We start from the raw sequence: 18,205 nt of genomic DNA, 5'->3' as shown, positions 1-18,205 counted from the left end.
AAAAAACTATAAAAAACTAACAATCTTCTCTACTTTAGCACCTCCGTTTACAACTTACAAAGATAAAAGAAAGTGGAAACCAAAGTTTTGGAGAAAACCTGTTTCAGAGAATAGCTTCAGTAGTGATGAGGAACAATCGACAGGACCAATTAAGTATGGTAAGAAGTAATTTAAGATCCAGAATCATTAAATTGTGGTGTTCCCTCTTTGTCTAATACTTTTTACTAATCTTTTGGTGTGTCCACTAGCCTATTTTTTTTTAATATCTATTTTTTAAAAACAGTCATGCCATTGATGTTTAAGGCAATTAGTTCTTCCTTGTATGGGACTGCCTCTTATATTCTAGGATGTTTTGTATTTATGCCCCACTAAATGCAGGGATTATTCTTTAGTAAATGTGAGGGTTTCAAATATTGCTAAACATGCTCGAGTGGGGAGGGGAGAGCAGTACTGCTCCCATTTGAGAACCAGTGCTTGGCCTGTATCTTCTTGAGGGCAATGTACATTTTATTTCACCGCTGAGTCTTTGTTTTCTGACATGCAGTAAGTAGGCTCACAAAATCAGTGAATCAGTGAATAAGTAATGTATGATGTATGAACGAATGTTTTATTGTAAAGCACATCTTGTGGTGTAATTTCAGGTTTGCATAATTTGTTTACTATTTGTAGATTAGTAAATACCTAATAAGTGTATGCTCTAATGTGCTTGCGTACATTAATATAACACTTTTTCTGTAATTTAGATGTAGTAGAATAAATCATCTTCATAAATTACAACTTTCTCTTAAATTTAGTGACTGAATTATCACTTGATGGCACTTTACTCTCAAAGCAGGGAGACCATACTACTTGTTTGCTTAGCAGAGTCCTAGTTTATACCTGTCGTTCTGGTGTAATTTTTAATAAAACCCTCTTTCACTCTTAGATGTGTCATGGTTTGGATAATAAATTATATAATTGTTTTACCTTAAAACTCTGAGCTAAATCATGTCATTAGAATTTTTAGATTTTAAAGATGAGGCTAATTGTTTTTTCTTGGGTCTGTGGGTAAGAGAAAGTGTGAAGCTAGTGATACTTTCTTATAGCCTTTCAGCCAGAGAACCGAATAAAAGTTCCAGCCTTGGATACTGTTGTGACTCCAGATGATGTCAGATACTTTACAAATGAAACTGATGACATTGCTAATTTAGAAGCAAGTGTGCTCGAAAATCCTTCACATGTACAACTTTGGCTCAAGCTTGCATACAAGTACTTGAATCAAAATGAGGGGTAGGTCTGCTTCTAATCTTTGTGTAAACTGTTGCACGTTTATATTTTTATGTGTTTGAGGTTTATTTCATCTGTGGTAATCATGTTTCCTTCCTTGTATCAATGGAGCCTTTGTTTTTTGACAAAGCCAAAAGCACTTTATTGTTTAAAAGCTATTAGAAAAAGTTTAAGATTAGATCTTGAGTTGTGTGCATGGCTCAGTGTATGGGTAATAAATTAGCTACAGTTTTTAATTGTAGTAGACTCTTAATTTCAAAGTAGGATTAGTTTGAAACAGTAAATTCTCAGTGGTGTAGGATTAATTATTAGGTTTTTTGAAAAGGAGTAGTGGAACAGGTTAAATTTTTTAATTTTCATTTGGAGCTTAAAGCTTGTCTAAGAACCTTTAAATACTGGTAAATTGACTATTTTTCTTGGTGTGGTGTTCAAATAAGGTACATAGTAATTTATCTCACAAATGACAGCTTCTGTTGCATAAATGCATTTTCTAACTCCTGTGCTTTTTGATGGGATTACCAGGATTATTCTTTTATTACCAAGAGTAATTTTTTATTACTATAATTTTTAAATTATAATAATTCAGTTGTGTTTTTACAAGCTACTCTGAATGTATTTCTGTCTTAAAACTTAGTATAGAAGTTTTTTTGATAAAGCAACAATGCAGAATTCTGCTAATACACCTCACATACCTGAATATGGTGTTTATTTAACTTGATGTGTGTCATTTCCACATTAATGGGATAAGTTATAGTGTTTTCTTTTCTGACTCATTTACTGAATGAAGGCCAAAAGATCTGTACATTATTTTATGAATAGGATCATGAGAGACAATTATCTTCTCCAAGAGATAGCAAGCCCTTGACGGTTGAAAAGAACTATTATATTGAAAGCTTTGATATTTTGTGCTGGCAGTAGCTGGCCTTGAGGGAGAATTGTTTAACTTTTTCCATTCCTGGACCAGTGTAAATCATAAAAGGTATTGCTGAGTATGAACATAAAGCACATTTGAAGTTGATAATCTAGTGGTTTTATAACACAGTGGTTTTATCTGGTAAATGTTCTCGGAACATCCATTTAAAAAGGAATTGCTGGGTGTATGAGAAATCAGGATCATTTTTGGAGATGTGATGTAAAATTCTAATCTTGCTCCCTTTGTCATAGGCGGCTCTGGCTTCTTGTTAGGTTCCAATAGAAAATGGAATTTAAAAATGAACTCATTAGACTAGCCCTTTTCCCGTTTAGAAAAACAAAGTGCACCTCGCTGTCAGCATTAGTTTAGCATCACGTTTAGGAATGCTTCGTTTTCTAGGATTTGACATTTTCAGCAATCGCGAATTGCTATGTTTTATAAATGGAAATACCACTACTAAAAACAATGCATTAAATAGAATGATGTCATTTGTTTCTAAAGACTATTGATATACTAGAGCAATGAGAAAATAGTAATAAAAGTGAGATATTACATGGCAACCTTCAGGGTAAGGGTAGGACTGTAATCCACGAGTTATCTCGAAGTAAACGCTCCAGGTGTCACTGGTGAGTATTCTCAGGGGAAATGGGTTAAAAGTATTTTCAAGCATTAAAAAATGTTCCTGCTTTTCTTTTAAACATGTAGACTGTGTTCAGAGTCCTTGGATTCTGCTTTAAATGTTCTGGCTCGAGCTTTGGAAAACAACAAAGACAATCCAGAAATTTGGTGCCATTACCTCAGATTGTTTTCTAAAAGAGGAACCAAGGAGGAGGTACAGGAAATGTGTGAAACAGCTGTTGAATATGCTCCCGATTATCAAAGTTTTTGGACCGTGAGTAGAAAAGATAACATAGTCCTTTGTGTGCTCTTAATTCTTTGGGTCATCTTAAATATTGACTTACAGCTTAATAGATCATATACTTTATTTGCATATAGAGATAATGTTGCATTCTGTGTCCAGTAACCTCAAAACCACTTCTTTGGGTCAGGATTATTTTATATTAAACAAGAATATTTAGTGAAGAGGTGATTTTTGTTGTTAAATTTATTGGTAGGGAAAAAATATAAATATTTTAAAGCATTTTACATTTACCTATTTTTAAGCAGTTTTAGTTTGGACAAAGTGAAGTGAATTTTGTACAAAACACCTGAAAAGAATTTATTTAAAATTTCTTATGCATCTTTAACATTTTCATGAATGCCAGGAAATAGTGGTATCTGTCCTCATTACTTACAGCAATAATCTTAATTCGTAATTCATACTAATATTAAACCTTGCTAAGATACAAAGATTTAGTGAAAAAAATGGATTCTTCATTCTCTGAGAGAATGAGATGTTTCTTACCCAGTCATAAACTTAAAATTATAATTAATCCACTTGTAAAATAAATATTCATTAATATTTGAACTTTTACCAGCTGAACTCAAACTATTAGAGTGAGATAAATTTTCAGATAAATTTATTATTGTCAAGTCCATTATTTATTTGCTAACTGAAATTCAGAACGAATAGCTTTGGATAACATATCCCTTAAATTTAATGAGCGAACATGCCACCCCAACTCTTACTCTCCTCATTCAAGTACTGAATAGATTTGGACAGTGAATTATGCTTGATTTTTGACCTAGAGCCTTGTACCAAAATTAATGCTATCGGTCACAAGATTTTTAGGGTGTAATGTTTTTCCTTAAAGTTATTTGGTCTTTAAAGGACCTCTTGATTTTTTAAGTTGATTAAGTCTTTTTAATTATTTATTTTGATTTTGCCACTTAGTTCAAATATGAATGTGATTTTCAAAATCTTTACAGTAACATACCTAAGCAGTGCAAATTGTATGTGATCATAAGCATGTGAGCTTTTGGAGATCCATTATGGTCTTGCTGTCATTTACCCGTTGATTCAAGGAAAGATGAAATTGCTTCCGTGATAATTCTGAGAGTACATCTGTGTTTTAGTTTTCATCTGACTTCACTTTCCAACTTGTAGAAAGGAAAATCTAGGTTATAGTACTAGAAGATGGTTTTATAGATATTTATAATTATCTTTTTTATAGAAATTAAAGATTTAATATGAGACAGTTTATTAATGAAATGTGAAAAATCTGTAGTTTTGCAGTTTATTCTTACAAAGCAAGATTAATTATATGAAACCCCTTTGGGCAGTTTCTGCACCTAGAAAGCACCTTTGAAGAAAAGGATTACGTATGTGAGAGAATGGTGGAGTTTCTGATGGGAGCAGCCAAGCAAGGAGCATCAGATATTCTGTCCTTTCAGCTTTTAGAGGCTCTTTTGTTTAGAGTTCAGCTGCACATATTTACTGGAAGATGCCAAAGTGCACTTGCAATTTTACAGGTAAACATTTGTTAATAGCATTTAATTATACTTTGCCGAGAATTTTTAAAAGGTCTAAAACAGATATAGCATTGTTCAATGATAAGGACACAGACTTTAGATTCAGATCCTTATTTTGCCACTTATGATAAACTGTGTGGAGTTGAGTAAGTTTAAGCTTGTTTCCTCATTTGCTTAGTAGAGATAGTACTTTCTTTGGAATGTTTATGAGGTTTAAATGAAAATAATGTATGTTTAGTACCCACCAGAATAAACTCCAGTATTCTAACAGTAAGGGAAAAAAAATAGTCCAGAGTGAAAGTCTTCTATATGGGTGTAGTGTGTGTTTGTTTGTTTTTATTATTTTCTCTTATTAGATTTTTGAATACCAAAACACTTAAAATGTACAAATAAATTTAATCGTTTTTCATTAAGTATGGCATGAACTTTAGCACAGTAAAATATATGTTAATTTGGTATTGATATCTAAAAAGTTTTTTAATTTAAAACAAATTGGTGACTATCAAAATTTTGACATATTTATTTAAGAACCACTCCAAAGAAATACAACACTTTTATTCTTCTTTGCCTTTACATTTGAATTTTAGGACTAGGAGTCATTATTTTTTAAAACATTTTCAGATTATTTTTTTTATTTTACCTAGAATGCATTGAAGTCAGCTAATGATGGAATAGTAGCTGAATACCTTAAAACAAGTGATCGATGTTTGGCATGGCTGGCCTATGTACATCTTATTGAATTCAACAGTCTGCCTTCAAAATTTTATGATCCATCTAATGCCAATCCTTCAAGAATTGTTAACACAGAACCATTTATAATGCCATGGCAAACAGTTCAAGATGTAAAGACTAATCCTGACATGTTGTTAGCAGTATTTGAAGGTAAGTATAAAAGTTTATAAATTATTTAGAACATCAGCTTATCCCTTATAATTCTTCATAACTGGAACAGAAATACATATTGCAAATTATAGTTTCGTACTTTATTACATAAATATTTAAAAGATTAAGGATTGAATCAGATAAGATGAGCATTGGCATCTGTGAAAGCTGAGAACTGTTACCACACTACATAAGTAATTTTCTGATTATGGCAAAAGGATATCAGCTAGATATGTAGATTATATAGGTTTAATGGATTGATCGAATCACAGAATCAGGTAATTTTTTTAAAGCAATCTACCAAGGTGAAAGATGTTAAAGATTGTATCTTATTTTTTCAAGTAATTAATATTTTCCCCATCCATCAATGAATTTGATTGTTACTATATACTAAATAATGTATTTGCTGTAGAGCACATATAAGGTATAAAGCCTGTTCTTTCCTACTAAGAAATATGTAGCCTAGTCAGAAGATAAAATCAATGTGTTTGACATAATTATTAAATAAATGAGATGATAGAACTGGACATTAGTATGTAGTCTAAATTCTATGCTTATGGATGAGATTAAGATATGTGATTGATAGAATTATATGGTACAGGCCATAAATCCAAAGGGAAGAGATTATTAGAGGTTGGCATGATGAAGGAAGTCTCCATAGAAGAATTAGGACTTGAAGCTGGACTTCGAAGCTCTGTCACGTAGTGGACCTCTTCAAAGATAGGACCCTTGTCTTATTTCCCTCTATATTTTCCAAGGGCCTATAATGTCTGGCTGTGTACTAAGTGCTTAGTAAATGTTTATTGAATAAACCAATGACGAAAGGAAGGAAAGGTAGGGCATTCCTGTTCGGAGAGCTAAGTAAACAAAAAGCACCAAGTAGATAGGAATTGGTACATTGGATTTGAAGGGAGATTAGAAGAAGGGAGAGTCCTTATCAAAATCAGAATTTTGTGCTAGAAAATACTAGTAATTAACCTTGGTAAGTGGAATGATACCAGATTTTCAAGAACTTTGTAAGTAGACTTGATGGTAGACTTGATGGCAATAGAGGTTCTTTTAGAAAGATGTGCTAAAGAGATGTGGTACCAAAGTAGAAATAACAACGAGAAACTCATTGCTATAACACACACACAAAAAGTAACCTTGGAAAGAGAGTTTTAGAGATACTTGAAGTTAGCACATAGAGATGTGGGAGACAAATTCAGTGTCAGGAAAACAGAGAAGAAATAGTCAAAGATGATTTCTGGGTCTTGAGACTGGGAAAAGGAAAACATAATAATAGAAAACTGGTAAAGTGGAAAGACTGATTTTGGTATTAAGAGTGGTAATTGTGAATAGAAATTGGTCATCCCACTGGGAAATGCCTATTGGCAGAAGGAAATAAGGAAGTAGACCATAAGTGGACAATTATGGAGGGAGAAATGGATTTGAAAGCTATTAAAATAGAAGTGCTTTACAGTTTTTATTATACTCTTGCAGTAAATTATTCAGTAATTGAATCTATGAGATATTTTCTCTGAGGAAATGGAGATTTAAATGTATAGCAGTAAGGGGGCAAAAGGGAGAATAGAGTCAATGAATGAGACTAAGAGGAAATATAAGTCTCTTGGAAGCAGAGACAAGAAGAAATTAAAAAGAAGAGCAAGGACACTATCAAATACAGTGAATGCAAAGGTAGGCCTTTAGGTTTGTTTAGTTACGATCCTACAAGTGAACTTTGAAAGTACAGTTTCAGAGTGGCATTCATTTTTTCAAAGATTTAAAAAAAAATGTAGCTAACATACAGTATTGTATTAGTTTCAGGTGTATGCCATAGTTATTCAACATTTACCTAAAGTGATCACTGTAATATGTCCAGCAGTCATCTGACAGTACTATGCTATTACAGTATTATTGACTATGTTCCCTATGCCGTACACCACATCCCCATGACTTACTTGTTTTATATCTAGAAATTTGAACCTCTTATTCCCCTTCACCTTTTTCCATTTTTTGTTGTTTTTGTTGTTGCCGTTGTTGTTTTTCAGAATGGCATTCATTTTTTAAACTCCACAAACCTGGAAAGTTATTCATTGGCCAAGGAGGAAAATGCTGACAATTATACAAAGTAAAACAACCATTCTCTAGGAAGCAGTATGATCAAAGGATTCTTTACAAAGGGGAAGTGTGTTTTAAAGGAATAAGGAAAGGATCTAGTTTAGGGGGAGACATTTAAATGGCTATATAACATCAGAGCAAAAAGCCTCTTTTCAGTGAGTCAGAGAAAGATGAAAAAATTCATTTAATTTCTTTTTTTTTGAGATCAGTTTTAAGGAATTTAGGATAGATGCAGAAACACTTGTTTAAGTGAAAACACCGATAGATGTGAGAGCTCATATTGGTTGGTTTTATTCTTCCTAGGAAAGTGAGGATGAGAGATTGAATTTTAGGAGTTTGGAGATATTTCAAATACCTCTTTTGGGTTAAAAAGTCAGGAGTTCATAAGGTGATAGTCAAGCAAGGGGATAGGCCATCTTCACCTATTGGTCTCTTAGAGTTTAAATAACACAGCCATATATTTTATTTTATGTTTGATTCATGTTATTGTGATGTTTTTTGGATAGATGCGGTAAAAGCTTGCACAGACGAGAGCCTTACTGTTGAGGAAAGAGTAGAAGCCTGTATGCCAATTTACACAAACATGATTGCTTTGCATCAGCTGCTGGAGAGGTAAAACTTAATTGACAAGCTCTTAACCTTCTATTAAAAATTGATTTTAAAGTGTTTTTAGTTGTGTTTTTTTCTTGTTAAGGTATGAGGCTGCAGTGGAGCTTTGTAAACATTTATTGGAGTTGTGTCCTGTGAACTGCCAGTTGTTGGAAGCCCTTGTTGCTTTATACTTGCAAACAAATCAGCATGACAGAGCCAGGGCAGTATGGCTTACTGCATTTGAAAAAAACCCTCAGAATGCGGAAGTTTTTTATTATACATGCAAATTCTTCATCTTGCAGGTAAAAAAAAGGTCTCTTAATGTTTAAATATGATGTTTTTATGTTTCACAAATTCTTATTTATCTTTTGAGATGTTTCAGGCATTGGCCACTCCAGGAAGCTTTTCCTGGTCCTTTTGGCCTTTGCAAACTGTGTTAGATACTCTTCCTCTCTCTGCTATAAATACCATGTGCATAATTCTACCATTAGACTTATTAAATTGGTTTATAATTTTGTTTATAGCTGCTTTATCTACTATGCTAAGAACTCCTTGAGGATATTAAGGAGCATGTCTTACTTAGATTTAGAGCCCCAATACCTAGCACAGTGCCAAACATATAATAGAAGCTATTAAGTAATTGGATAAAACTTGAGCCTGTGATATATTGGGTGTTAAGCTTTTTAATGGTTTGGTGAATTTAATTTGGAGATCAGAATTTAGAAGTTATCTCTACTCCCCACCTACTCAAGACACTTAATCTAATTAGTTTTTCCTCCCTCAAAAGATTTTAATTCAACATGATGAGCCTAATGTGTATTCTTCCTCCCTCTTTTTAAAATAGAATCGAGAAGATAATCTTCTCCCATTTTTGCGGAAATTTATCGCATCCTTCTTTAAACCCGGGTTTGAGAAGTACAGTAACTTGGATCTGTTTCGGTAAGATTTTAGAACTGTTGATTTGCAGAGGAATGAGAAATAATATAGTTTAGTGGAAAGATTACAAGATTTTTTTTTGGTGGATGACTACATTTTTAAAAAGTACTGTAACACTCTCAGACTGTTATGAAGGCAGTAGATTTAATCAAAAAGGAAAGATATAAAATACTTTGTTTTTAATATTAAAGACACTAATAAAAGTGCTACGTTAACACCATGGTGATTCATTCAGGTTTTATTATTGTTAGTTTTAGTACTTAATACTATGAATTACCCTGAGAGTAAATTTTTAAAAACTGAGTTTTAATTTATTTGGTGATCTAGTGAATGTAAATAATACGCCTTTAAAATTTTAAACAGAACTGTTCTAACCTCTGCAATGATGTTAAGAAGCTTTAGAGGATTCTTTTTTTCTCAACCATCACTTTTCTCAGTAACTAATGTCGAGCTCTGTATTTACTGCCTTTGTTTTGCTATGAGTTCTTATTCTAACAAAAATAAGAGGCCACAGAAGATTTTGAAGAATGCTTTCTTGGAAGGCTTTTAAAGTTCTCTTCCTTCTTCCTTTTCATTTCTCTGTAGGGATCAGAAAACTTTTTCTTAAGGGCCTGATAGTAAGTATTTTAGGCTTGCAAGCCATATGGTCTATCACTACTAGTCAACTATGCTGTTGTAGCAACAGCAACCATAGACAATATATAAGTGAATGGGCATGGCTGTGTTCCAGTAAAACCTCGTTTACAAAAATAGGTGTAGTTGCTGATCCTAAGTAAAACAGCATTAAAAGAAAAATATTTTATGACATACTCTATAATTTTATGTTAGGAAGAACAGAGAGAAGGAAGGCCTAAGCCGAATATCTCCTAAAAGAGTTTCTTGTGGAAAATACTGATAAGTGAAGAAAAATTTTAGTTTTTATTTTTATGTATGCAAGTCTTGTTCTTGCAGATATTTTTCTTAAGTGCTCCCTCCATTTACTCCCAGTATAGCCATATTATATAAAAACGTTTTCACAAACAACGCACAGTTAGGTCAGTGTTCTATCCACCCTAGAATATTTTGTGAGCATGGCAGTTTTATTGGAGATTTGGTAAAAAAGTTTGGGGCCATTATTTTTTCCTAGACTTGAGTCTTTACATCTGTCCTCTTGTGGTATCCAGCTTATTGCCATAGTGATTTTAGTACTCTTCCTGAACTTCTGCTCTGCTACATCCAGATTAATACCTTAAAATTAATTACAAAAGAATAATTTAAAATGCAAATTAATAGAGAAGAATTAAACTGTTCTATAAGGAATTTAGAGATTGTTCAGCTTTCCCTTCTTCCTGTTTAAACTAGATTGCTTAAACATCTCAAACTCAGTCACAGGATAAATCTGAGGCTGAACCAAATGTTTTACATACTTGCTGGTTCTGATCTTCCCTTGGCATGGAGGTAGTTGGTTTAGCTTAAAAGATTTTGCCAGTTTCTGCCATGGTAACTAATCAAAGATCGTCAGATCATCTTGATCAGTTTAAATGAAGCAGAATAAATAACGGTATCAATAAAAATTTGGAAATGAGTTGCCTCCAAATAATCTTCTCATTGTTTACTAGGTCATCTTTATTAAATTTTTTTGTGGAAATAGTCAGTTCATAATTCATTGAGGATAAAAAGGTATCCTGTTTTTAGGGTTGTTTTTGTTTGTTTGTTTGTTTCTTAAAGATAATACTGAAGCCCTTACATGGAGTGTGCATTTCTCTTAATTTAAGAAATCTTTTTTGAGTCAAATATTAGGAAAATGGCAGTTAAATCAGATAGTTTTGGGCATTATCATACTTACTGATGTAAATTTTTTAAATTTATAAATATAAATTAGCAATATTTATAATTTTTTTAAATTTATAAATATTGCTAATTTTTTAAATTTATAAATATTGCTTCCAACAACTTCTCCTATTATTAATAGGAGAAGTCAGTGTTCTTAATAGATTCAAAGTCTTATATTTAACTTCATGAGTAGAAATTACAAGCAAATTACTTAGAACTGTAATATATACCCAGAGTTGGATTCTATTATTTCTCTTTCTGTATAACATTTACTATAAAAACAGACGCAGAAAGAACTAGATGGGGATAATTTTCATGTGTTTCAAATCAATTTGAAGATTAATAGATGGCCCTAACAGTTAATGTGGGGATTTCACTAACTTTACTGAAGTTAGCCTAGGGATAGAGTATTACATAGATTATATTTGAAGTCATCTCTTCTTACCTCATTTTTCAGTTGTGAAAACTAATATCCTTAGAAGTTAAGTAATTAACTCATGGTAATACAGCCAGTTATGGCCAAGTTAGGATGATAACCTGACTTCTAGTTGTCCCATTTCTTCCCTTCCTTATGGTTTTTCTCCCTCACCCCCAAGTCCCCATACAGCTTCTTTAATCCATTAAAACTTAGTCCCTTGAAATAATTTTTAAAACCAGTGTAAACAGCTATACTAGTTGTCATTGAGAACAATGTATTTCCTTCAAAAACATGGTTCTTGAAGATGTTGGTAAATGTTATACACACAAATTGAAATATATTGAGGGTGGGGACTAGAATTAGTTAAAGTCAAATAGATTTCTTTACTAATCATGTTAGAGCTTTTACTATCCTAATATGTTTTATGGCTTTTCAAGAGGGGGCTATAATTTTCAGTATTTCCCAATCTTATTTGATCATGGACCTCTTTTTGACAAGTGATTTATGGGCCAACATATTACGGAATACACTTTGATATGTCTCAAATTAAAATGATAATGGTATGTGTGTGTTTGTATGTATGGGAGAGATTGTTTTTCTATATCAAATTCTTTAACTCTTAAAGAACTTCTTTTTACAAGAAAGCACAGATTTTGTAAGAAAATTTTAGATACTTGGTAGTTTATTTGTTTCCTGTTTTTAGTTAGGTTTAATTACGTGATTATTGTGGTTCGTTTAATTTTAGGGATAGAATAAAAAGACTTCATTTTAGAAGAGGAGTTATTCATGTAGGTGTAAAATAATAAGTAAGTGATGATAGAGATATAACCAAAACAGTATGGTATACATGTAAAACTAAAATCTCATTAGGAAATTTAAGTTGAAAATGAGGGGTTTTTTTTTTTTCCAAGTATTTGTAAACCATATGTGAAATTATTGGCATAATTTCAAACAGTATGTTTTTTTTCCAGGTATCTCTTAAATATCCCAGGACCACTTGACATTCCAGCTCGTTTATGTAAAGGGAATTTTGATGATGAGATGTTGAACCACCAAGTTCCTTTTCTATGGATGATTTACTGGTGAGACATTATCTACTGTGGAAATAAATGTTGCATACTAGGCTTGCATTCGTTATTTATAAATGAATTACACTGTTAAAATTAACCCAGTGTTAAAGTCTTTGAGCAAAATTGAAGGGATGCTAAGGTTTATATGTTATTAAAGAAGAAAGATCAAAAGAAGGATTCCATTGTAGTAATATCTGTAATGTTTAAAATATACTTTGTCATTCCTTTACCTAATAGAATTGAGCTGTAGACATACAATGTTTTCCTTCATTTTTTAAACAGCCTTTGTCATCCTCTTCAATCAAGTATTAAAGAGACAGTGGAGGCATATGAGGCAGCATTAGGGGTGGCCATGAGATCTGATATAGTGCAGAAGATTTGGATGGAGTAAGTTTAGTTCCTCTTAATAAGAACGGGATTTGGAATAAGGGGATATGGTGGGGAAAGGGGTGATCAGCGTTCTTGGTAAGAGAATTTCTGGCTTAATTATTCTAAATTATAATATTTTTCTTTTGGCAGTTATCTTGTCTTTGCCAATAATAGAGCTGCTGGATCCAGAAACAAAGTCCAAGAATTCAAACTTTTTACTGATTTAGTGAATAGATGTTTGGTTACAGTCCCTGCTCGATACCCCATTCCTTTTAGCAGTGCTGATTACTGGTCCAACTATGAATTTCATAATAGGGTAAGAACTTAAAACTTTTTTTTCTTTAGCTGTTAATACAAAAGAAGGGGACCGAAACAACAGCAGCAAAACTCCTGTTTTATATCGAGAGCTTTTCCGAAGACCACTTTCCTAGCACTTTACTATTATTCTTTATGGTGTTTACTACTTATCTCTTTTCAGACTTATAAACAGAGCCCTTTAAGGTTCAATTAAGATAAAAGTACATATTGATAATGGTACTTTAAAGAAAATTTAACATCGAAACAAAATTGAAGAGATGTTAAGGTTTAAATACATGTTAAAGAAGAAGGATTAAAAGAAGTAATATCTAATGTTTTGTTTGAACAGTTGGAAATTTTACTGAATGAAAAATTCTGTAACTTCAAAATAAGAATGGGCTTACACAGTGTAGCTGCTCTTTTTAATGTTTTGTCAAGCAGATATATCTATAAATAGGACATAAAAAAGCTGAAAGCAGATGCTGTTTAGAATTTTGAGTAGAATTTATTGATCTATTTATAAGGTTATCTTCTTATAAACAATGAAATGGGTTTTTTTGGTTGTTATTTATTTTCGGAGACCCCTTTCATTTAGTGCAATGTAGGCTAACACCCCTTTAAAGCTCAATGCATACTAACATATAGAGTGGTTTTTTTGTTTTGTTTTTGTTTTGGTCAGGTGGTTTTGTTGCTTATCAGGTTAACCAGTTATTATGCTTTGTACTTCTATGCCGTTCTTTATCCCAGGATCTCAAACTACTTTATGGATATTAAGTCATTTACACATGAGCATTCCATGAGCAAGATGTGGCAGGTATTATTAGCCCTATGACTTGCCCAGCTATAAGGCAAGTAAAGGTAGATTCAGGAATGAAAACCTGGACTCCTGGCTTCTTGTCAGTATTCTCAGTCCATAGCTCTCATCACTAGACCACATTTCCTAAGTCATATTTGGAAAGTCACAATTAATAGTAGGAACTGAAACTCACAGCATTATGCATTATAATTTATACATTCATGTCTTAAAGACCATTTTGATTTTCTCTTTAAAACACACAGATAATCAGATTTTATATCTTGTTTCTCTCATTTTCCCCTCTCCTCAACCTTTACAGGTTATTTACTTTTATTTGAGCTGTGTTCCAAAGACCCAGCATTCCAAAACCTTGGAACGGTTTTGCTCCATTATGCCAACTAATTCTGGACTTGCACTGAGGTAAGAAAAAATGAAATTCTTTTGGTTCTCAGCCCAATAGTATAGGCTCTTCATGTGAAATTATTCTTGAAAACTTGATAAGAACAGTCTGGTCTTCCACTATTTCTTCACTGATGTGTACTGCTATAATTTCATAGTTGTTAAGCAGTAGATAGCTAGCTATTTTGTGTAAAAGTCAGTATAAAAATCTGGTTACTTCAGTAAACTGCAGGTTTTAAGGGGACATATAATTCAGTAAAGTTCATCTGTGTTCTCTAAGCACATGCCATCTGTTCTTAGCACGTGTATTATAAGCAGTAAGTGTGTTTTACATGTCAAAGGAACATTAAGAGATTTTTAAAGTATTACAGACATAGAAGCCAACTATATATATTTTGGTTGCCGTGATTTGTTTTCAGATAGGTCAGTTGCTCTCAAATATTAGCATGTACCAAAATCTCCTGGAGTGCTTATTTTAAAATGCAGATTCCTGAGCTGGAGCCCCCAAACCACATTTGAGAAACACTTTATCTAGGGATTTGAAACATTCAATTAGAAAGAGATTTTTAAGCATTTCTTTTGTAGTTTCTCTTCTCTGATAGAGAAAACCCATTTTTACTCTCAAGAATTGTACTTTCTAATTCAAAAAGGTACCCTGCATCTAATGCTTTGGCTTCTACTTGTGTAGTCATTCTTACTGCATCATTTGTGTCTTATGTTTCTGTTTGTTTTATGGATCATAAGGTACTTAAGTTTATCAAATATTCTCTTGTGTTTTAAAATATTTACATTTCACTTAGCATATATGTGGGAAAAATGATATAAGAGACTGAAAAAATTCAAAGGCCTAAGGCTGTGACAGAAATAACCATAGCATTTTATAATAAAAATTCTCAGCATGTTGATCTACAGAAGCTAATTATGAATGCAGAACAATGTATTGTGGAACATCGCCTTTAGTAAAACGTGAAATAAAAGATGTCATATTTTGACTAGTTTCTGTTATGATAGGTACTTTTGCAATATAGGTAGTTCGATTGTTGGTTTTCCTGGTAAAGCTCCACTTCTGTATTTTGATACTCTTCATTTTCTTGTCCTTTTTTTTCAGAACAGAGAACTTAATAATTAGCAAATGTATTTAACATTTTAGCTCAAGAATCATTCATGATTAACTATGTAATTAACCAAGAGAAAAATATCAGGAAATTGCATTAATGTATCAAGTCATTATTTTAGAATATTGGGGGGGTGGGGGGAGGAGACACCTGGAGTGTAATTTGGAGAGAATGCTTTAATATTCTGTAGGAATATAAGGGCCTTATTTTAGTTTGTTGAAGTTGACATGACTCTTGACCTCTTGCTCGTTTGCATGTTCCTGTCCCAGGGTAGTTTTTGTAAGAAGCATTCTGCAAATACTTGCTGCATAGTCTTGCTGGAATTTAACTGACCAAAAACTGTACTTCATCAAACATTCTGTTCATAGAACACATTTGGGATTTCCCACACTTGCAGTGCTTTGTTCATTTTCCTGAATGTACTTTACAGGCTACTTCATCATGAATGGGAAGAAAGCAATGTTCAGATTCTGAAACTTCAAGCCAAGATGTTTACATATAATATCCCAACATGCCTGGCCACCTGGAAAATGTAATGCAACAATCATGTACATGTTTTTATAGCTATTGCTTTTATTTGTAAGGTTTGCTCCAGACAGGTAAATCTGAAATGACATCTTTTTTTTTTTTTTTTTTTCCCCAGGACAGATCTCTAACTTAGAATTTGTTTTTGGCTCTTGCTAAGGGTTTATACTGAGAGTTAGGGAATGCTCATTAACAATTGCTTCTAAAAGCACAATGGGTAGAGTTGCAGTTTTCCTTGAAGGAGAACATTTAGATAACAGGACCGTTATCAAATCCAGAAATCTGTTTTGCACATTTTAAGATTATCTCTTTTGAAATGTAGGGTTTTATCCCCTCACTTATAGTCTGATGTCCTCTTTCTTTTAAAGGTGTGCTAGTGCCAGATATTTTTTACTAGTAATTATGAATACTTTTGTTGACCGTTATTTTCAAAACACTGGTCTGCTTTATTCTTGTAAAGTTGATAAAAATTGTTGAATTTTTCTTTTTACTATAGGTTACCCTCCTTGGAAGTTTAGCCTGTTACTTTCAGGAAGTTTTGTACTCAGATTCCCGCAGTCAGTATTCAGCCAGTGGTAGTATCTCATTTTGTTCAAAGATATGTAAATTTTTTCCCCTTTTCTATATTCCTTTTTTTTTTCTTAGAGCCATTGCTGCTGAGATTGTTCTAAAGGGACAAAGAGAGGTAAGCCATGATCGACTATCAGATGGGTCACTTTCTTTTTAAAGCTATTCTGTTCCTTTTCTTGACTTCCTAATTTAAAACGATTAAAACATAGACGTTAACATCCCAGGAACTCTGGATGTTTGGAAATTCCCAAACTTGTGCAACCATTTTGTCTTAAATGCTATATTATGAAATATCATTCAAATAGTTAGGATTACGAAGGTGTTTTTCATCATGTTTCCTGATGGAATTGTGTGTATATCTATCTTATAGGTCCACCGTTTATATCAGAGAGCCTTACAGAAGTTACCTCTTTGTGCATCACTGTGGAAAGATGTAATGCTTTTTATCTTTTATTTCATCTTGAAGTTTTTCTATAAATTTTCTGCATGTGCCATATCCATTGATGTGGTAATGCTCAGAATCTAGCTCAGTCTTACTTCTATGCTTCCCTGTCTCTTACAGCAACTCTTGTTTGAAGCTTCAGAAGGAGGTAAAACTGATAACCTGAGAAAACTAGTTTCCAAGTGCCAAGAGATTGGAGTCAGCCTAAATGAGCTCTTAAATTTAAACAGTTACAAAACAGAAAGCAAGAATCACTGAACACTGGGTGCAGTCAGTTCTAAGTCCTTATAATAATTGCCAAAATTATTTGAATGATCCTTCAAGATTAGGCTGATCCCTGGCTAAGGTCTGTGTAATGCAGACAAGCATTACTGATCATATCAAGTCCCCTACAAAATCCAATTCTCAAAACCAGAAGCAATGAACATGACCCTCTTCGATTGGATAAATGAACTTCCTGTTTGGCCTGCCTCTAGGCCCAGCCAGATTCTCATAACATCATGTACGTAAGTATAGTTCCTCAAAGTGACTGACATATTTTAATTTTGCTTTGTTTTTGTTTTTATTTTTTACTTTTCCCCCTTTATGTTGTGCTAGTCCTGATTCACTTGACACACTCTGATGCCTGAGAGATTCTTGTTTGGGATTTAATTTCCAGGGCTGTGTTTACAGTAAAAAGCAGGTAGCCCCTTTTAGTTCTTCCTCTTTAAACCTTTTGAGATTCTTTATTTCAGGATTTAAACTTAAGCAGTCCACCTTAAGGAAAGTGTAACTGCCATGGCCACAAGTCTGCTAGTTGCACTTGAATGCTCTAACAGGGTTGTTTATTGCCCTTTCTACGTTCTGGACTCCTTGCCGAGACTGTTTAACTTGAAGATTAAAGAAACTATTGCAAATGCCAGTGCATCAGAACCTAAGAGTGGTCAAATATTATGTGCAATTTTTTTGTAAAGAAATTTAATTTATAATAAAGTTTAACAGTTTAAAGAACAGTTAATATTTGAACTGCTTTGTATTGAAATACTACTTTGTAGTATTAAAGTTGTTTATAAACAAAATATTTTTAATATAAGTTAACTTTTTTAAAAATGTTGCTGTCTTTATTCACTTTTCACACCTTACTGGGAAAGAGTTGAAATAGGAGATAGGGTTATTCACTATGACTGTATCAACACTTTCTTATCTTGAACATGCTTTCCCATAAACATTTCAATGACTTTTTAATTTGTGAGAAAATGGTCCTGTTCTGTTTTGAGGGCAGTGATCAGATAGGTTTGCACTGCCATTAAAGT

The 18,205-nt window shown here is 32.9% G+C and overlaps 1 protein-coding gene across 2 annotated transcripts in view; it reads left to right on the top strand.

Annotated features, from left to right (window-relative positions):
- The window catches only part of ZFC3H1 (zinc finger C3H1-type containing), a 49,544-nt gene extending 31,634 nt beyond the window's left edge, over nt 1–17,910 (top strand). Inside the window, exons 20-35 of one of the 2 annotated variants that reach the window (XM_011374339.2) lie at nt 39–158; nt 1,086–1,269; nt 2,885–3,071; nt 4,403–4,591; nt 5,236–5,473; nt 8,080–8,185; nt 8,268–8,466; nt 9,009–9,103; nt 12,302–12,412; nt 12,683–12,787; nt 12,920–13,085; nt 14,182–14,282; nt 15,807–15,908; nt 16,547–16,586; nt 16,842–16,904; nt 17,034–17,814. In XM_011374339.2, the coding sequence (XP_011372641.1) occupies nt 39–158; nt 1,086–1,269; nt 2,885–3,071; nt 4,403–4,591; nt 5,236–5,473; nt 8,080–8,185; nt 8,268–8,466; nt 9,009–9,103; nt 12,302–12,412; nt 12,683–12,787; nt 12,920–13,085; nt 14,182–14,282; nt 15,807–15,908; nt 16,547–16,586; nt 16,842–16,904; nt 17,034–17,171 (2,144 nt within the window). In that variant the 3' untranslated portion in view covers nt 17,172–17,814. Of the gene's footprint in view, nt 1–38; nt 159–1,085; nt 1,270–2,884; nt 3,072–4,402; nt 4,592–5,235; nt 5,474–8,079; nt 8,186–8,267; nt 8,467–9,008; nt 9,104–12,301; nt 12,413–12,682; nt 12,788–12,919; nt 13,086–14,181; nt 14,283–15,806; nt 15,909–16,546; nt 16,587–16,841; nt 16,905–17,033 lie in introns of both variants that reach the window. The other variant, XM_011374347.2, reaches the window with a different exon arrangement.
- Nucleotides 17,911–18,205: the final 295 nt, after the last annotated feature.

Source organism: Pteropus vampyrus, unplaced genomic scaffold (genome assembly GCF_000151845.1).
Source record: "Pteropus vampyrus isolate Shadow unplaced genomic scaffold, Pvam_2.0 Scaffold9, whole genome shotgun sequence".
Classification (NCBI taxonomy): domain Eukaryota; kingdom Metazoa; phylum Chordata; class Mammalia; order Chiroptera; family Pteropodidae; genus Pteropus; species Pteropus vampyrus.
Note: the sequence above shows the minus strand (reverse complement) of the source record. Positions and strands in the feature narration are given on the sequence as shown.